The 20,791-nt window shown below is 53.5% G+C and overlaps 1 protein-coding gene across 6 annotated transcripts; it reads right to left on the reverse strand.

Moving 5' to 3' along the window:
* Positions 1-5,174: 5,174 nt before the first annotated feature.
* Positions 5,175-20,483, reverse strand: Med25 (mediator complex subunit 25). 6 transcript variants are annotated; one of them, XM_021196785.1, is made up of 18 exons: positions 20,296-20,483; positions 20,168-20,213; positions 19,852-19,976; positions 14,190-14,288; positions 13,793-13,913; positions 13,359-13,521; positions 13,112-13,242; positions 12,794-12,881; positions 12,523-12,716; positions 12,048-12,176; positions 11,406-11,491; positions 11,276-11,333; positions 11,086-11,193; positions 9,371-9,559; positions 9,019-9,090; positions 8,705-8,923; positions 8,384-8,558; positions 5,175-6,696 (listed from the first exon to the last, which is right to left on the reverse strand). In XM_021196785.1, the coding sequence occupies exons 1-18, from the start codon at positions 20,427-20,429 to the stop codon at positions 6,431-6,433; spliced, it is 2,403 nt and encodes an 800-aa protein (XP_021052444.1). In that variant the 5' UTR covers positions 20,430-20,483; the 3' UTR covers positions 5,175-6,430. The 6 variants fall into 6 exon arrangements, with proteins under 6 accessions (XP_021052444.1, XP_029395619.1, XP_021052453.1 ...); XM_029539759.1 differs by having other exon boundaries at positions 12,048-12,179; positions 20,296-20,471; XM_021196810.1 differs by lacking the exon at positions 5,175-6,696 and adding an exon at positions 7,843-7,973.
* Between the last annotated feature and the right edge of the window lie 308 nt (positions 20,484-20,791).

The raw sequence follows: 20,791 nt of genomic DNA on the forward strand, positions 1-20,791 counted from the left end.
AAACAAACAAAAAAAAAACTGGAAGGTGTGTTGCATGTGCATGTGCGTGTACTTCAAAGTGAGCTCAAAACCTGATTGGGAAACTGACTTAATACGATAGCCTGTCTCATAATTTAATAATAATAAAAGGTAAGGGAAAAGGGTCAGGAGTTCAAGGTCATCCTCAGCAACTTTGTGAGATTGAAGCCAGTCTGGTCTACACAAAAGTTACGATAGCAACAATAGTAACGAATCCGGGCAGAGCCCAAAGCTGACTAGCGGAGCAGGTTGGCTACAAATGAAGTTGATGGCAGCAGTGGCAACAACTGATTTTGAAGCTGAGCCCAAAGGGTTTTGCAGGGCGACAGAGATAAAGGATGAAGGACAAAGCCGGAACTTCAAAACTGTCAAGGGCAAGCAGTTTGTTTTGTTTTTCATGACAGAGTTTGTCTGTGTAGTTCTGGCTAGAACTTGCTCTGTAGACCAGGCTGGCCTTGAACTCACAGCCACCTGCCCCTGCCCAAGTGCTGGAATTAAAAGCATGTACCACCACCTTCCGGACCCACAACCGATTTTATCATCCTTGCAAGTTTGTGGACAGGCAGGGCCATACATTTGACAGACTGTCTCAAAAATGGGAGGTGCTGGAGAGACAGCTCAGCAATGAAGAACACTGCTCTTGCAGAGGATCCAAGCTGGATTCCCAGTACTCACTGGCAGCTTCACGAATATGTGTGATTCCAGTGCCAGGGGATCAGGTGCCCTCTTATGGCCTCTACAGGCACCAAGCACATACAGACATACATACAGGCAAAACACCCACAAACATAAAGGAAACATTTAAAATAAAAAGAAAGCAAGGGAAAAGCAGGTGTGATGGTGTAGTTACAATTTTGGGATTTTTTTTTTTAACACTAATATAATACTATGTTTTTGTTTTAAACCCAGGGGTGGGATAAGGGGCCGCTTCAGACTGTTCTGTTCCTGGCTATGATTCGCCTCCTGCTCTAGCAGAGGCACGATTTTGGCATCTGCAGCTAGTTTATGTGATTGTGTGATGTTTGGAATTCTGATGACTTTTCAGAGGGTCTGGACCCTCTGAAAGTGCTAGGACCCCAAGAGGCAGAGTGGGCTGTTGGGTGCAGTTTGGAAGTAGTCGTATGCAAAAAGCAACAAGAAGAAATGTGATGTTCTGATAGCAAAGATCAAACTTGCCCCAGGAACCTGAGGTGCCTAATTAGCAGGAAGCACTCTACAGATGTTATGCTAATCCCTTTACAATCCCTAACTTTATTCAGGGATCTTTTTCTCTTTTCTATCCTTTTCTCTCTCCTGTCTAGTGGTAAGGGGTTGAAAAGCTTGAACAAAAAGGATGGAGAGAGGTTAAAGGAAGAACCCACAAAGTAGCAAAGAGCAACATAGTGGCACATACCTTGTAATCACTAAGGAGACAGGGGTGGGGGAGATCTCTGAGTTCAAGGCCAGCTTGGTCTTCAGAGTTTCCAGGATAGCCAGAGAGGGCTACCCAGAGAAATCCTGACTCAAATAACAGGCAAACTCGGAGAGCGTGCAGTGAGGTGGCTCAGCAGAATGACACAGACTTTGCTGCCCAAATCTGACATGACTTGAGTTATAGCTGAAACATTAGGATTCGCAAGAGTTACCTTCTGACCACACAAAACAACCACAACCACAACATGGCAGGGCAGGCTGGAAATCAGGTGGCCAGTGCTTAACCAGCTGGCAGGGAGCCCTTGGTTCAGTGTGAGCACCACAGAATCAGATGGGGTTGTGCAGGCTTCTAATCCCAGCACTTGAGTAGGGGCGGGAAGATTAGTTCAAGGTCATTCTCTGCTACATAAAGAGTTCTGAGGCCAGTCTAGACTACATTAGACTGGCTCAAAAGAAAAAGGGGTCTCGCCATGGAGACTGTGCAGTCCTGGGTGGACAAGAATAGATAGGATCACAAAGAATGTGTGTCATGTGTAAACATAAGACTGGGTCATTCTGTCGGTGTAGCAATGACCATGATGAACAAGGAGCAAAGATGGGCATGGCCAGCTTTCTGCTAGAACACAGCCTGGATTTAAAGACCCCACCAGAAGTTAAGGAACTGTAGGTACCAGGGGGCTCTGTCATTAACCTGTGTGTGAGCACCCCTCAACAGTGGCGCTGAGGAGAAAAGCTCCCCCTGCACCAGCCCCCAGGAGTCCTAACAGCCTCGTTGTTCTAATCAGAACCCTAAACAAAGTCCTAGGAAGACTCGGTCCTCATGGGCCTCATTCTTCTGTTCCTTTAAGACAGGATCTCATCCTCCCAGGTGTAATGGCAAGCCAGCATCACCATACCCAGCTCAGTTTCCCTTTATTCAGCATGAAACCTCGACTTCTCATTAAACTCTTAAAGGGCTCTTCAGGGGGGCTGGCTGTTTGGCCCAGTTGATGAAGATGCCGGCTGCCAAGCCTGAGGACCCAAGTTAGAGCCCTTGAAGCCCTCTGACCTACGCATGCATCTTGGCACACAGGCCAAAAAACAAAAGACAGAGATGGGCTGGAGAGATGGCTCAGCAATTAAGAGCACTGACTGCTGCTCTTCCAGAGGTCCTGAGTTCAGTTCCCAGCAACCACATGATGGCTCACAACCATCTGTAATGGGATCTGATGCCCTCTTCTGGTGTGTCTGAAGACAGCCACAGTGTATGCATATACATGTAATAAAAAAATCTTTAAAAAAAAAAAAAAGAAAAGAAAAGAAAAACAAAGACACAAACAATGGTAAACAAAAGACTCCAGCCTCGATTTCAGCTTAATGGCCCTCCACCTTGAGCTAACAGTAACAGGAATCCCATGTCGCTCTGGCCATGCCTCTGTCCCTTCCAAAGCCCCCTTGGGCCAGGTGTCTTCGAACCACCTTACACACCTCCTCATGGAGGAAATGTGCCTGCTAATCTGAGAGGGGATCACCGTCGCTACCGTCTACCCCAGACGCTGGCAATGAGATCGCAGCTGGCCTTGCACAGATATGCCCTAGAGCTGGCTCCACCGGAGGGAGAGCTGTGCCTGGTGAGCAGCAGCTTCTGATTTATTTTTTTCTCAGAAATGATTGCAGGTGGTGGCGCACACCTTTAATCGCAGCACCTGGGAGGCAGAGGCGGGGGGGGGGGATCTCTGAGTTCAAGGCCAGCCTGACCTGTCTACAGATGGAGTTCCAGGACAGCCAGGGCTATACAGAGAAACCCTTTCTCCTTTCTCAAAAAAAAAAAAACAAAAACAAAACAATAAATAATAGCAAATAACCTTCAGAGCCACGAACTTGAGTTTGTTATGTTACCCACTTCCCATATCTTGATGTGGACCCACAGAAGACAGAAGCAATTACCCAATTACCTTGTACAGACAGTTCAAACTACACAGCCACGCCCTCAGCTCCTCACTGAGGGATCCTAGGCAGGGGCTCTACATTGAGTCTAGCCTGAGACATGATTGGTTGTTTGGGTAAGAGAAAGTGAGGAAGAAGAAGACATCACTTTTTTTGGTTTTGTTTTTTTCTGTCCTCCTTCCCCACCCCAAAACAGGCTTTCTCTGTGTAGCCCTGGGTGTCCTGTGTAGGCCCTGCTATGCAGACCAGCCTAGCTTCAAACTCATATAGATCTGCCTTTGTCTCTTGAATACTGGGATGAAAGGCATTTGCCACCACTACCTGGAGAGGTTGTCACTTTGACTTGGTCTCCCCCCCCCCCAAGAATTTTATCAGCACTTTATGCAACCCAAGACTTTCCTGACAAAAGAAAAACATGTTTTAGAGACTTGGTGTGTTTTAAAACAAATATTCCTCAAATATATTTTTCTTCTTTTGTTTTTGAGACAGGGTCTCCTTGGCTGGCTTGGAACTATGTAGACTGGTCTTGCCTCAATCTGCCTGGTACAGAATTAGGACAGCACCAGGGACCCAACATGCTGCCTCCTCTTTTTTTTTTTCCATCTGTTTTCTTTTTTTTTTTTTTTTTCCATCTGTTTTCAAGTCAGGGTTTCTCTGTGTAGCCCAGGTTGTCTTGGAACTTGCTCCGTAGACTAGACAGGCCTCAAACTCAGAGATCCACCTGCCTCTGGGATTAAAGGCGTGCACCATTACATCTGGCCTGCTGGACACTCAGGAGGCAATGGAGGGAGAGGTCTGGGTTTGAAGCCAGCCTGGTCTACATACATGACACCACTTCCACACAAACCAAGCATACTGCAAGGCTCTACCAGGTCCCCAGGCTGGCTGCTAGTCAGAACAAACTGGTTTGTGTTATTAAGTCTGGCCTCGATTGGCTTGAGGAGTGTTTTGGTCAGGGACCACAATCCCCTGCTCTCCTGTATAGAGTTCTGGGCAGGGAATACACATGGGAAGGTGAGCCTGGGAGGCTAGCCTGTGGAAGAGCTGGGAGGGCGAGGCCGAGCCTCACGGCTTCTTTCTGTGTGTATGCATGTGTGCAGGTGTCCTCGGAGGCCAGAGGGATCTCTTCCTCCTGGAAGTGAAGTTACAGGTGTTTGTGAGCCCCGTGATATGGGTTCTGCAAGAGCGGGACCCATTCTTAACAGCCAAGCCCTTTCTCCAGCCCACCACACCATGCTTAATTTGTTTTGAGGACAAACTCACATTTTCCAAACTTCTGCCTGGTCTACATACAAACTGTTGTCTCTCCTATTGATGACTTAGTTCATCTTCAGAAAACCTGCCTGCTTCAATAGCTCTCCCATCCCTGCCCACCCCATTGAGGCTGTGTCCTGGGTCTGGAGTCTCCTTCTTCCAGAGGTCGCAAAATGGTGGTCTAATGGCTTCATGAGACCCACAGCAGATTTTGTTTGGTCCTCAGTGTGTGTAGTGGTTTGGGTTTGAAGGCCACCAGGCAGGGCACGCACTCTCCAGGTTCGCCACAGTCCCTAGCACCCCACATCTCAGAGCCACGGGCACACATTGGCTGCATGGCCACACCACCACCTAGCCTTCACATCTTCAGCTGCACCTGGGTCCCCTATGCCTCTTTTACTTTCTGAGAATCACCCAGGGGAGGGGCCTCGTGGGACAAGAGGACTCCTAGTTCCTCCCAGCCAGGCCCCAGGGCAGGGGCAGAAGTGAACCAGCTAGCAGGGGCCAGGCTATCACACAAGTGGGTGGAATAGTCAGGGAGAAGGAGAGCCCACGGCCAGAAAGATAATCAAATTGGATCTTTACTGAGCTATGGAACGCATGGAATACAACACAAACACGTATGATACTAAAGGTCATACTTTAAATTCAAAATTGAAAAAATACAAATTGAAAAATAGAAATATTTAGTTATTAAAATTTCTCTCTTGTAATTCTCTTGTGCCTTTTGAGCTGAAGGCTGACACCTGCCCTTCTTCACCCAGATGTCNGTGCTGGCATTGGCTGGGACAGAGACNGGCAGGTGAAACGTCAACCTTNATCCATAAAACGGAGTTTTTGATTTAGGTATGTAANGGAAAACAGTGACTGTCACAAGCGTGGGCAGCCAGACACTTAGGACACTGCTGGGCAGAGGCAAAGGAACCTCGCCATCTTGCAGAATTGCAAGCACCCTGTCGCACTGCCAACTCNGACCGGGGTCTGCNTTCACATCATCTTAAGGGGGAGCTAGCCAGTGTTAGNTCAGGTTCAAGTAGAGTATGGCCCTCNGGNGACTTGGTCTTGGGTCTCACAGTGTGGGTGACTGGTCCTGGCNGCCTCTCATTTCCAGAAACCAGCTGCAGCAAAGGCAAGCAGTCCCACTGTTCCTCGCAAAGGCATGCATCTGCCAGGACCACACCAGAGTCATATATTCAGGAGCTGTTTGTGAATATCCCTTCTGAGACAGAGTCAGTGTTCACAAGGGTGGGAACTTCAACCAAAAGTTTCTAACTGTCCTCCAGGGAACCAGGACACGGCTCTCTGCACACTCTGAAATGAACCAAACATGCCGGTTCAGATCTCCTGCATGTCCTGGTCTCAGGCTCAGTTCAAGTACAGGAATGCCNGAGTCGAGGAAGGCGTCATGGTGTTTCTTTGAGCATCTCAATTCCTGGTTACTCAGGCTAGGACCTGACCTGGGTCCTTGCAAACAGTGCCACTTGGGATCGAGGTATGGGACAGCCCCCANGATGGACATCCTGGTCACCATGATGGGACTGTAGTTGTGCTTAAGAATTCTGATGTGTTTGCATGCACAGGAGCAAGTCACTTCAAAGTCAGCGGCTGGCTTGGTGCCACCTCACAGACTGCCTCGGCTGCATGGAGATCGTCACCACCACCACCACCCATAACTAAAGCTAGCCATGTACGGAGTTTCTGTGTGGATCCGGAAGGCCTCACTCCTGTGCGCTTCAGCCTGCAGACCTTGTCAGTTCATAGGACAGCCCTGGTGACAGGCTCTTCAGAACACGGGAGTTCTTTCCACTGCACCGCATGGCTATTCCTGGCTCTCCAGCGCCTCACTGGCTCTCAGGGCCCTTTTCAGTTCCTGCAGGAGTGTGTCGCGGCTCTGGGCTGTGTACTGATCGTAGCTCTTACTGTGCTGGGACTCATAGTGGCGCTTCAGGTTGTACTCTTTCAGCACTGACACGTTTTTTTTGCATATTAAGCACGTAGGCATGCTCTTCACTTCCACAAAGAAATAGTCTCGCTCCCACTTTTCTCGAAACACGCGGCCCTCTCCTTCTCTCTTTCGTTTGGCCACTTTTGAAGGAGACATGGGTACAAGAAAGATTTCACTTTTCTCTGAATGCTACCACACAACCACTATGGTGCCAGCCCCGTGACTGAGGCAGGGCCCCTGCCTCACCGTGGAAGAACAAGAGAGAGTGGTGGGGACTGTGGCGAACCCAGGAGCATGAGCCCCACTGACGGGGCTACGACTGCCAGGCAGAAGGGTGGGCCCAGTGTCAGTCTCTGACACATCAAGAGGAACAGACTGCAGACTGTGTGAGCCTCACTGGAGCGTTACAGCTAACGGGAGGACAAAGTGCCATGCTAACACAGGGAAGGCCAAACAAAACCTATCTGTGGTAGCCCATGGGCCACTAGATTGCAGCCTCTCTCCTGGAATGGGTGGGTCACCTGCACATTAACCAGCGTCCCATACCCAGGCAGTGGTGGTCCAGGCACAGACCACACTCAGGACAACATGTGACTGTGTGACAAACACCTCACTCCATCTCCAGGGGGAAGCCCTGCACACAAGCCTGGGGGTTCTCTGCGAGAAAGGAGCTACCCAACTTACCCACACTCAGCTGAACCCAGGGCTGCTCTTTGTGACACCGCGACTGCTATGGCTTCAAGCACAGCACACACTTTCGGGGGGACATCTGATTTCCTGGTGTGGCATGTATCACCTAGACACTCCCACGACCTTGCCTCTTGCTTGCCCTGCTCCTACAATCCGTCACACCTTCCTGACGCCTGCCCCATCAGCAGTCTATGCAGTCCTGCATCTCCAGGACCAATCTCCAACCTCCCAGTCTGGACTCTCCAGCTCTGGCTCCTTCCTGAATGCTCATGTTCCAGTGACATCCACCTGCTGGCCCTCCTGGCCCTTTGCTGTGGCTCTGGCTAGCTGCACCTAGGTCCTTCTGGCTCCCAATTACTGCTTCTCCTTCCAGGCTCCTGGGAACCCTGGCTGGGTCACAGGTATTCTGGGCTCTAACCCCTTGAGTGCACATGAGCTGTACACCACCTGCCCACCTGCTCCAAGTCTCCCAGAACCAGGCCCACCATGCTGCCTCTAACTCATCCCAGGGCCCAGCATCGCCCAGCCGGGGGCCATGGGGAGTCTGCAAGGCAAGAGCTAAGACAGCCCTAGGGGCGTCAGTCACGGGAGCCGGGCATTGTTAAAAGGAACTTTATTGGGTGTTGGGTTCAGATGAGGTCCATGAGGATGTCGTCCTCCATGACGCTGGGCTGCAGGCCCGGCTGGGGGACCGGGCCCCGGGGACCCCCGCTCAGCAGCATCTGACCTGGGGGGCAGCGGGAAGGGACTGCATCTCCCAGTGGTCCCTGGGGCCATTGAGGACCCTGGGCCTCTCATCCCACTTCCTCTGGGAACCCAAGGCAGTAAGAGCCCTAGGAAGCTCCAGGGAATGCCAGAAGTCCTTCTAAGCCCCACTGAATGTGGACACTCTCCTCTGACCCTTCGGGAGCCCTTCCCCCACACGTGTGGCTTCACTGACCCTGAGACACCTTCCAGCACCCCAGGGTCAGAAGATAAAGACTGTGGGAATCTTTCAGCCACTGAGGCCTTGCTCTTATAGCTGAACTGCCCTGTAAGTCCCCTTGAGCCATGGGAGGCCCTTCGGTAATAGGGTCCTTACCAGTGGTTTCAGGGGCTCCCACTCTAGACCCCTGTACTCCCCTGGAGCACCCTTACCTGTCAGTGGTGCTCGCTGGGGAAGCTGTGTGGGCCACGACTGGGCAGGTGGAGGATGCAGGAGCTGCGGCCCCAGCTGGGGCTGCCCCAGGCTCTGATGTGGCAGCAATGCAGGGGCCCCTGGAGGCTGTAGGTGGTGTAGGGAGGCCTGAGGTGGGGGCACCCCAGTCTGGGGCTAAAGAAGACAAAGAATGACTCAGAGGGCCTAGTCCAAACTCCAGGAAGGTCCACCACCCTGGGAGCCTTGTCCGGCCCCCCGCTTCCTCCCAGAGACCCCGGGTCAGAACCTGCAATCCCTGCTGCTCTAACCCCAAGCCTCACCGGTGCTGGGTTAAGGAGAAGGCTCCGCAGCTGGGGGTTGGCCCCAGGGTTCTGGGGCCGCAGGATGGGTCCAGAAGGAGGTGGGCCAGGGGCTGCTCCAGGAGGACCTTGAGGTGCGCCTGTGGGGGCCTGAGTACCACCTTGGGGCTGGGGCTGCCCAGTAGCCGCAGAAGCTCCCACAGCACCCTGAGGCTGAGGCTGTGGTGCACGGAGCTGTAGCTGGGGAACAGAAGCATGAGGAAGGACAGTAGAGTGGCCGCCCCAAGTCCACCCACCTCCATCCCCAACCCCACCGTCCCCACCCCAGTCCTCACTAGATTCTGCGGGGGCCTCGCTTGCTCCTCCAGAATGGGGCCCAGGCCTGGAGGTGCCTGCTGTGCCCCCATCTGCACGGGGACAGAGAGGACAGGTCAGACGAGGGAAGGTGACTGACCCTGTCGGGGAGACCTGGTGTGCAGAAGTAGGGGTGCCTTTTTCTGGGGGCACACCATCGAGGAGGCACACCACACCCTGCCTGGCTGTAAGATGGGTCCTGCGTCAGGAATCTGAAGTGGACACTGAGAAGGGACTAAGGCTGCTCTGCTAGGACACAGGGGACATGGGACTCAGGCGAGATGTCTGGAGAGAAGAGGCCATGGTGACTAGCTGGCCGGACTCCACACTCACCCCACGCTGCTGCTCCAGCTTCTGCTGCTGGACCTGCTTGTGGTTGGTGATGACCTGGCGGATGCCGTTGACGAAGCCGCTCTGGTCGTAGGGGATGAGGCCCATGAAGATCTTCTTCTTAGACGAGTACAGGAGCATGAGCACGCGCACCTCGCACGACGCCTTGTAGGAGAAGTGCACGCAGCCCGCCTGTGGACAGACACTCTCAGGACCTGCCCACCGGGGGCTCCCGGATAGCCCTCCTCTCCCCAACACTCTACAAGCCCTGTGGGCAAGAGGCGAGGAGATCTCACTGTACAATGCCAAGGAGGGCAGGTCTGCTTGGCATCTGCCCCAGAGACAGAAACTGAGAGTGCAAGCAATGAGCTGGTAGTCAAAGGGCATAGCAAGATCGAAGCACTCGCTGGCCACTAAGGAGAGGGAAAGACAGCAGGCCACATCAGAAACCCAGAGCGACCCTGACTGAGTGCCTCCACCTCCTTGTCTCACTTCAGCTCAGCACTAGACTCCCTCCCCCAATCACACTGGAAAGGGCTCTGCTGGGGAGGAAGCCAGAAAGATGGAGTTAGACCCTTAAGGGTGGCTCTATCTCTCTGCCAGTGTCCACCAGCATGGACCAGGGAACAGCAACATCACAAGGCAGCCATTTTGGGAGTCAGGGTGCCCCCTCAGACTCTCAGGGAACTAGCTTTGGCTACCATGGTCTCCTTCTCAGGACCTGGGTTCCCTCGGCCTGCAGCTGCTGCTCACTGTCCAGTACAGAACAGGGTGGTGCCGCAGGAGCCAGCGTGCTGGGGAATGCCCTCCTCTACAAGGGGTGCAGCCTAGCAACCCAACTCTGGCCCAGATTAAAGGAGGCCTGGCCAGAAGTTGTGGACATTTCTCATTTCCTGAAGGAGGAGAGTCCAGCCATTGCTTCTTCCACATGCTGAAAGGGTACCAGAAGCTGAGGTGACTAACTATCCTATACCTACAGGTCTAGGCATGACATCACTGGGCTCCTGCTGGGTCCTGTTCTACAGCAAGAACACCAGTTCCTGTTACTCTCTGGGAACATTAACTCAGAATCCAGCGTCTGCACTGATAAGCCACACCACTGAGGGCTCTGGGACCAGCTGAGCGTCCTGCTGACAGCCCCAGCAGAATTCCCAAGTGCTTGACCCCCACCCACAAAAGAGAGTACAGGTGAAAAGGGCCGTGAGGCTGATGACCAACAGTACTCTGCCTGGGAAAAAGCAGGCACAGAAGTCACTGTGCCTAATCCCACGGACACAGGCACTTGTGTCTTCCCCAGACACAAATGTCAACCCACTGGCACCCAGGAAGGTGAGATGATTCGGGAGATGCCTCTACAACACGTCAGATTCGTTGCAAGGGCAGGCCCTATCCAACAGAAAACAAGAGGAACAGAGAAGTCAGGCTCCACTGCACAAGTGTACAAATGCAACCCAAGGGCCCCTGGGACAGCAGGACATCCATGTGGAGGTATTGCTGCACAGTACAACTTGTCTCAAATCAACAAAAACAACAACAAAAAACTAGCACCATGGGAGAGGGACTTAGCAGGCCCTAGGACACGTGTAGTTAAGCAAGGTTCCATCTGCAGCGCCACAATAAGGCACAGGGTACGAGGATCAGCAGCTCCTGAGGCTGGGTCCCCAGGGTCCTCGCCAAGCTGGCAGAGAAGGGGAGAGGAGCTAGTGCCCACCACTCACAAAGCCATTGCCCATGATGCGGTAGAGGCCTTTGAGGGACTCCAGGTCCTTGTTGGTGAAGTGGAACTGAACCATTCTTGAGTTCCGGAACAGCGGGCCCAGGGTGGTCTGGAAGCACAGGTATCACATGGGGCAACACACGTGACGAACACGGTGTGAGGGTCAGGCGGGCCTGGCTGGCAGGACTCACCAGCAGCTGCTGAGGGATGAGCTGCATGATCAGTTTCTGGGGCCATTGCTCAGTCTTCCTGGAAGGCAGCACAGGGGAGGGAGAGTCAGGGCAGTCCGGCTGAGCCTGCCCCACCCCACCAAGTACCTACAGGTTCTCTCCATGGTTCACATAGACCTGGCAAGGCAGAGACCTTGTCAGCTTGGTGTTGGCATCCACAGATGCAGGCTTGGGTTTCTGAAAGAGAAAGGGTGACTCAGCCAAGGCCTGGTGACTTAACCTTCACCAGCTCCTGCAGGCCCACAACCCCCCAGCCCCATCTTCCCAGCAATCCCACCCAAGTGCCTACATCTCACAAACTTTAGGTCTCTCTTCTGGGCCCTAAATCTTATAGTCACTATCCTCCAGAGCCCAATATCCGGAACCCTTTTGCTGTATGTGCGTGCATGTTGATTGACTGGGGACAGAGGCCTGTGTCTAGCAGACAACTGCTCAACCAGTGAGCTCCAATATAATGTTTTGTTTGTTTTTGGTTTTTCGGAACAGGGTCTCTTTGTGTAGCCCTGGCCATCCTAGAACTCACTGTCTGGAATAGGCTGGCCTCAAACTCAAATCCACCTGCCTCTGCCTTCCCAGTACTGGGAATGGAGGGACATGCTATCATGCCTGGCTCCAACATAATTCTTAAATGCCAACTTGAGACCTGGGCCACACATCCTAGCCTTCCTCTGCACATCCTAAGTGTTCTGGGAGCCCCCCCCTTCACACCTCCAACAAACTCTCAGCCACTCACCTCCTGCCACTCGAGGACACCACTCCAGGCTAGGAGCTTGTTGGATACTGACTGTTGCCCACCAAGTGCAGGACCTCCAAGCTGGGCTGCTGATGGACCGCTGACCCCACCCGGGGTCACAGTGCCTGCCTGCTAAGGACAAACAGCAATGAGGAGAGCGTGCTGTCAGGGAATAGACACCTTACAAAGGCCCCTTCCTTCACACCTCCGAGACCACTAACCACATGCCTGAGGCCATCCATGCCAAGCACGAGGAACCAGACTCCCAAAATTCCAGGACACCTGGGTTCCTCAGGACAGTTTGAAACCCACAGCCTTGCCCCAGAGCTGCACATCACAGCGATGCGCTGCACATCACAGTGACACCCCTGCCTCACCGTGGTGCTCAGGCCCCTGCGGGAGGCAGGTGCCGCCTTTCACCTACTGTGAGCACACAGCAGCGGCCTGAGGCTGGGGACAACGACGAGCCACCTACCAGAGACGGAGCCCCAGGCTGTGCAGGAGCTGCTAGGCCAGGTCCGGGGGCCACGGTGGACACTAGGCTAGGCTGTGAGGCAGGAGGTGGCTTGGGAGCTCCAGGGGGCACAGGAGCCAATGGGGGTGCTGGGGCCTGGCTGAAGGGGGGCCCCACTCCTGGAGCAGCTTGCTGGAGAGGGTTGATGGGTGAGACTGTGGGAGAAAGCAGCGTGAGTGGGGAGCTGGGTCAGAACGCCAGTGAAGCCCACTCTGCCTCTTCTAGAACTCACAGCGTGGGCCCAGCCCGGCCTTCTGGCTCTTGGCAGCCTCCACAGCATTCTGCGCAGCCACCTGAGCAGCACTTAGGTTCCCAGGGACCTGTCATGGGAGAGAAGGCCATGTGCCCCTAAAACTATGCATTTCTGCACCCCCGAAGCGAAATACACAGTTCTGACGTCCCAGGAGCTTTGACTCCACTCCCAGAGGCCACTCCCTGGCCTCTGCCAGCTCTTCACTCTGCGCCCCACCCCCAACCATGTCTCATGAGGTCCTCGAATGAGGACACACCTCCACAGGGCCCCAGGAACTGGCCCCCGTTACATTCATACCTGGTACTGTGGTGGGACAGGGGGCAGAGCCTGTGGGGGCGCTGCTGACAGTGTGGCAGCAGAAGTTGGAGCCGGTGGCAGGGGGACTGCTTGCTTGGGCTGCAGAGGGCCTGGGGCCGAGCTGCCACCAACTGAGCACAGGAGAGACAACACAGGCCCGAGGAGGAGTTGTGGGTGGAAAAGGGATATCCTAAAGCCCATGTTAACAGAAAAGGACCCCCTTCCGTGCGCAGTACCCAGGCCTCACCAGGCAGCACAAGCCCACGCACAAGCACCATGTGCCTGGGGTCCTGGCTGACATCTGCTGGTGGCTGCAAAGGCTCCAGTAGGGCAGGAGGAGCCGCCTTCTCAAACAGGAGCCGGAGGGCTGGCAGCTTCCTCGGAGAGACGATGGAGAAGTGGATGCCACGCTGCAGGAAGGGGAAAGCAATAACAGCCTCCATGAATGTGCTGGATGGAGTTAGTCTCCGCCCCTGCCGCGTGGTGGGACAGCAAAGCCGGCATGTAAAGCCCGGCCTTAGGTTACCCAGAATTCTGAGTATGGACAGTCGTAAGCATGGAGACTGGCTATTTTTCGCCTTGGGTTTTTGGACCCCAGCCTGCTTCCTAGGATCCAGGTGTGGGCCACCCCTCCCTCCCTCACACACAGGGGTGCAGCCCCCTTACTCAATACCACCTCACCTCTCCTATCTTCTGCACCAGGCTCTCTGTGGTACAGCCTGAGTACGTGGTGCTCTCCACAGCGGGCAGTAGGTATGGGGGCGAGTTGCAGATGAGGAGACAGACTCGGTGGGTCTGGCCACTGCCAGGGACAAAGTCATGGGATAGCAGGTTCTCCAAGCTAGTGGCAACTTCATGTCATGTCCTCACCCTCTGAGGTCATTTACAGCTAACAACACTGAGGCTCTCGGATTTAGTGACAACTTTAACTCATCTACTGGGCAAGGGGCATAGGAGGGAGGTCCCCACCTAGTGTCTGGTCAGGCATTGACCTGGCCTGCCCTACACAGGGTCCCACTTCCTGTCCCCCATCCAGGGTAAGGATCGAGGAGGATTTCCCGGGAGGCCGGACACTCACATCTGCTCACGCATCTTCTTAAAGTCATCAAACAGCTGCAGGGCAGTGCTCAGACCTTCAGCAATGAGACTGCAGCTCTCGCCACCACCGCCCATGAACCTGCAGGAGCAACGCCAGTTAGAAACAGTGCCTGACGCAGCCAGCCAGCACTCTTCCTGACCCTCCCACAAGGCACTGCACCCTCTGACAGGACACTGTCCTTAAGTTTTACTCAGTGACTTGGGAACACCAGGCAGGGAGACGCTAAGAAGGAAGGACATCAAGAGGGGGCAGAAAGAGCCAGGACTCTGAACATGGCCTCTGTGCTTCCCAGTCCGGGAGGCTCAATGCCCTGACCATGCAAGGATCCCCTCCCAAATGGGCCATCTGCCTCATTGGTGTCCTTTATTTCTTTTTTCTCTTTTGTTTTGTCAAGGCGTCACTTACTATATAGGCTGGGCTGTCTTAGGACTCACTGTGTAAACCTGGCTGGCCTTGAACTCATAGACCTCTGCCTGCTTTTGCCTCTCAAGTGCTGAGATTAAAGGTGTGTGGCATTAGATTTTCTTTTTATTTTATATGTACGGTGTTTTGCCTGAATGTGTATGTATACACCATGCACACGCCTGGCGCCCTTAAAAGGCCAGGAAAGGGAATCGGATGCCCAGAAACTGGAGTTACACGTGCTTGTATGCCTTCACACGAATGCCTGGAATCAATCCTGGGTCCTCTGGAAAAGCAGCAAGTGAGTGTTGTTAAGTACTGAGCTGTCCATCTCTCCAGCCTCAATCTCCTACTGCTACAAGCAGCACTAGTACCAGATAGGCTCCTGTTTCCTCCACAGTGCCATGGGTGAAATGTACTTCAGAGTGACACGTCAGGCAGAAGGAACCCGGGAGCCCAGTGTCAGCTTCCTAGAAACAGGCTCTAGACAAGTAATGTATAAGCGGGAAGAGAGAGGAAGTACAGGACCCCAATCCACAGACACCTCCAAGTCCATGAAAAGGGGGAAGGTGGCAAGCAGATGTGGACAGGCCACAGGAAGGTCAAGCCACAGAGCTCCCGGGCCACTCGCAGCTGGAGAGGTCGGGGAGGAGCCTTTCCCCAGAGTTTCAGGCCCTTCCCACTCAGTCAGCACTGTGACCCTGGAATTGCAGCCGCCATACTGTTTTTGAACCTGGTTTCTGGTACTTGTCCATGGCAACCTAGGAACCCACCCACAGTGTCCCTCTGCATGGTATCCTGGGAAAGGCCTTTGTTCCAGCACAACTGATGCTACAATCTCTGTGTGGACTTGTATGGCCGCCATAGCCACACACTGCTAAAATGTGACAGCCTCATGTCTCATTTTCCCTACAGACAGGGACAGGGTCTGGGCCTCTCATTTCTTGTTCCCAGACTGGCCCACCTGTCTGGCCCATAAGAGGCGTATGGTAGAAAAAAACTGGTAAATGAATAAAATGACTGTCCAGCCAGCAAAGCTGTTAGCTGGGCCTACCCTCCTGTCCCTGTCCTCTGCCTGACTGGTTTGCAGAGTGGCTGATGCACATATGTCTGCCTAGACTCCCCCAAAGCTACTACATTCTGGACGAGGTGAAAACCCAGCTCATCCATCCTGACATGTGCCCAGCTTGCCCTCCTCCGGGAAGCCCACCACCCGAAACCTCCAATTCAAAACCTGATTGCTGGGTCTATACATGGCTCAACAGTTTAACAGCACCAGCTACTCCTTCAGAGAACCCAGGTTCAACTACTACACAGTAGCTCACAACCATCTTTAACTCCGGATCCAGAGAATCTCATACAGAAGTCAGAAATAACAATGTCTCTGAGACCAGGTACTCGGCACACACACAAACAAAACAATCATAACGTAAATTAAAAACAAACAAAAAAACCCAACAACAACCAAAACCCTGGGTGGTGGCACAGCCTGTCCTGGAGAGGCGAAGAGGTGTGGAGCCAGCCTGGTTGGTTTTCCAGCCTACAGCTCACTGCACAGTGGTTGCTTAGCCCCCCAACACAGATAGCAAATGAGTGATAACACACTGAACCTTCCAACACAAGGCTCCCAGCAAGATAAAAACAGAGCTGCTGAGCCTGATGACCCGAGTCCGAACCTTAGAACTTCCAGTGCAAAATCAGCCAACTCTTGCAGGGAGGGAAGTAGAGAATTCACACACACACACACACACACACACACACACACACACACACACACACAAAAGAGCTCCCAAGTAATTCAGCTGCCTTTGCCCATCATTACACCCTGCCCCAGAGGCCCAGGGCACGGTGAGTGTGACCAGCAGCTCCACAGGGGCCAGGACAGCGTCTGCACCTCATGACCACTAAGCATTTGTGCCGCACACCTTCATGACTGAATAAACGGACAGTCAGCCAAGGGCTGTGACACGGACACCCTGTTCTTCCTGACTCAAGGCCACTACCTGTGACTCAAGAACAGCTCCTGGCAGAAGGGAGATGTAACATCAGAAGCCTACTCCTTAGTAGCACTACCACTTCTTAACTGTCCTGCACACCCCACCCTATCTCCCAGCACCATCAACAGCAGGTGAGATTTACCAAGCAGGGACCAGCCCGGCCACGGTCACTCCCATTCCTGCCCTGCCCAGAACATCTTGGACATGAGTCACAGACCCTGAGCAACACTGCAATCCTGGGAGAGTTAAATGATGCTGAAATGCCAAGCAGCAGCAGAGGCCTCTAAAATGGGGCACTCGTGTTTAAAGGATTCTAAGTGCAGAAGTGGGAGCCACAGTGTCCTGTCCAGCCTTTCCCACCGTCAGTACCACTGAAGTCTGGCTGAAGCTGTTCCCCGTAGCCATCACTCATGGTTCACAGAAAAAGAGGACAACTGGCTGATAAGAAAAGTCACAGAAGATTCCTCACATCTGACCAAATGTGGTGGAAGCCTCGTATGCACCAACCCTGATGTGCAGCAATGAGGGCCTTGGGGCTTCCCAGAACTCCAGATGGGGGTTCCTCCATCAACGAAACTGACATCGACACTTGACAACGCCTGAAGACAACTTTCTAGGGATGCCGTTGGAGGCTGTTAGCCATTCTCCCAGGGTCAGGAGGTGGCTCAGCACCCAGGACAGGCCTCCCAACAAACAATAATCTAGTTCGGGATCTGGAGAGATGGCTCCCTGGTTAGGAGCACTGGCTGCTCGGCTTCCAGAGCAGCAGGCAGCTCAGAACTGTCTGTTAACTCCAGTTACCGAGTCTGGCACCCTCACACAGACATACTTGCAGACAAAAATCATCAATACACTGGTTTATTTATTTTGGAAGGGAAGTTGCAAGTGTCGTGGGTGGATATGAGGGGACAGAGAGATGAGTGGGTTAAAAAATAAAATAAGACGCCGGGCGTGGTGGCACGCCTTTAATCCCAGCACTCGGGAGGCAGAGGCAGGTGGATTTCTGAGTTCGAGGCCAGCCTGGTCTNCAGAGTNAGTTCCAGGANAGNNANGGCTANACAGAGAAACCCTGTCTCGAAAAAAACACCAAAAACAAACAAACAAAACAAAAAAATAAAATAAAAGATTTATATAATCCAAGCTAGGTATAGCAGCTCCAACAAGAAAACCCAGCACTGGCGAGGCTGAGGCAGGGGGATGGAAAGGACTGTGTGGCTAGCCTAGAAAACCTGACAAGACACTGTCAGGTGTTTAAACTGGACTGGGGGCCTAGAAATGAAGCAGTGTTCAGAGCGCTGGCTGCTCTTCCGGGGGATCCAGGCTGCAGTCCCAACACCTCCATGACACAGTGTAACTCCAGTTCCAGAGGGTCTGATGGCCTCTTTTGGTCTCAAAGAGCACCAGGCACTAGTGTTGCATACACATGCATATAGGCAAAACCTCTTACACATTAAATAAAAAAAAAAAATCTGTTTTAAAAACATTTATGGACGTTTTTCTTGGAACACCCTGTATTTCAGGAACTGGAGGCTTTTTCTTTTTTTTTTGGTTTTTCGAGACAGGGTTTCTCTGTATAGCCCTGGCTGTCCTGGAACTCACTCTGTAGACCAGACTGGCCTCGAACTCAGAAATCCGCCTGCCTCTGCCTCCCAAGTGCTGGGATTAAAGGCATGTGCCACCACGCCCGGCTGGAGGCTTTTTCATATGCTCGTTGTACAGAAAAATCTACAATCATCTAATGTAGCAGGAAGAAAAACCCGTGTTTTACGAAAAATCCTGCCCCGTCAACAATGTCAAGGATGGGGAGGCTTACTTTATACTAACTCTAATCTTAACAACTTCCGGGAGGGGGTGGCGCAGTGCACAGGACAGCCTTCCATGCCACCTACCAAGTCACTTACACACACACACACACACACACACACACACACACACACACCTGGAACACAGCAGACATTCAACACACACCTGCTTCATCAAAGCAGGATCTAGATCGGCACCACTAAATGAACCTTGATCACAACCAGCCTGTGGAATCCACATGGAGAGATTAGCACCAGCGACCCACCAGTCTACAGTTACCCATTTGCAAACCAAGAACAGGAACAGGGCAAGCATTAACTGCAGGCACTCAGCACTGCTTACTGTGTGCTGGGCAGCAGCACCCGACCGGGCTCTGGTGGTCTGTCCCCCAGGGATCCCACTGGTCATCCATTCTTATCTGGAACAGGACAGACTCAACTACCAAATAAGTGGTGACAAAAGTGATGGGGTGTCACTTGGTCATCAAAAAGCCTGGTGGCTTCCTCTTTGCCCCCTGGGTTCACTCATTCACTCTGAGCAGAGCCAGCTGCCAGTCTGGGCATCACTCTGCCATATGCCAGGGCATGACAGCAAACAGCCAGCAAGGAACTAAGGCTCTGTCCACAGCCGCAGAACAGCCACCACAGCCATCCCGGCCTCATGGCCGTGGCTCTTTCAGGCATGCCAGGGAGTGGATGAACACAGCCCTGGGAGACCAAACACACATGGCCCCACTTATTCTCCTGAGTTCCTGACATACACATGGCATCACAAGGAGCAACTGTGCACTCTGAAATCCTTGAAAAGGGGGTGGGAGCGGGGAAACCCCCCGTTCTACGCTATACAGCAACAGACATCCAAGAGCACAGAGAACAAATACGAAGCAGGCAGCACAAAGGACCCTGGGACCCGGCAGTCGGAGAGTTATCTGGGAAGGAGTCATGACTCTACTACAGGCTGCCTGGTTCTGGCCATGGAGGCAGGCATCTGTAATCCCAGCAACCAGAAAGTAGAAGCAGTCGGATCAGCAATTCAAGGCTACACTGTGCCGGGTGTGGTGGTGCACGCCTTTAATCCCAGCACTTGGAAGGCAGAGGCAGGTGGATTTCTGAGTTCGAGGCCAGCCTGGTCTACAGAGTGAGTTCCAGGACAGCCAGGGCTACACAGAGAAACCAAAACAAAAAGGCTACAGTGTAAACTGTGACCCAACCACATAAGGAGCTCTCAGGCCCAGACCCATCCTGCAGACTCCTCTGGAAGAGACAGACAAGTAGAGAGGAAGAGCGAAGAGGAAGCTGCCAGGACTGCACACTCGGGCACAGACTGTGGGGACCCACGCTGAGTTCTGCTGAGGGCGGGGCATTATTCAACCACAGGCCACCATGCCCACAGTCTTTCTTGGGGGTCCCCATCCTGCCCCAAATGAAGGCAAAGCTCACTTGATGCCATCGAGCCAGGTGACAAATTCATAGGCACTGCTGGTAGGTGCGTGACACTGTACATAGGACTCTGGAGCGCAGTCCACTGTGTTGAACACCACAAGGCTGTACTGGGTTCCACCATACTGGGAAGACAGGACAGAAGAACTTTACAACTGGTATCTCTGGCAGGAAACAGGCCATCCCAACTTCAGATCATTTTCGAAATAAACTGTGAGCCCCTCTTCTCTCAAACCCAAGACTAAGGACCCCATCTTCCCTCCCTCAGACACAGGGGTCTACCGGCTCCCTTCCCGTGACTCGGCCGCGCACTCACGTCTCCCCCAAAGTCCGTCTCCGCAGGGGGTCCCCCGTTGAAGTACCTGCAAAGACGGAGGGGAGGCGGGGTCGGCACGAGCTTTAGGTTAGCTAGGGCGGCGGGAGGCGACGAGGGCTCTCACTCACTCTATGGCGGGCAGCAGGTAGTGCTTGCGCAGCTCCTCGAAGTACGGCCCCAGGTTGGCTGTCCCCTCGATCACAAACACCACATCGGCGACCAGGCCCCCGGCCCGCGCCGGGCCTTCGGATCCGGGGACCATGCCCCGCGCCGCCGACGCCAGCGCCGCCGACGCCGTCGCCGTCCCGGGACGAACAGAAGTGCGCTTGCGCGGTGCGCGCACCCCCGCCGGACGTCTGGCAGCTTCTGCTGAGGCTGATACGGCCATGTTTGTGCGGGGCATCCTGCGAGCCGTGGTTTTATCTCTACCCTGGGGCATGCCAACCACACGAAACTCTCAGAATGGGCACAACGAGCCCCCTTTAAGGGCCTCTTGAAATCGAGCAAACTTTTGCGCACCACATCAAGCACGAAATAAATCGAAAAACGGCACATCCGGCCGCCATCTTGGAGTCGAAATCTAGTTTCCGACTCCGGGCTAGAGGGAGGGTCGGGAATCCGGTT

This window comes from Mus pahari, chromosome 1, assembly GCF_900095145.1.
Source record: "Mus pahari chromosome 1, PAHARI_EIJ_v1.1, whole genome shotgun sequence".
Taxonomy (NCBI): domain Eukaryota; kingdom Metazoa; phylum Chordata; class Mammalia; order Rodentia; family Muridae; genus Mus; species Mus pahari.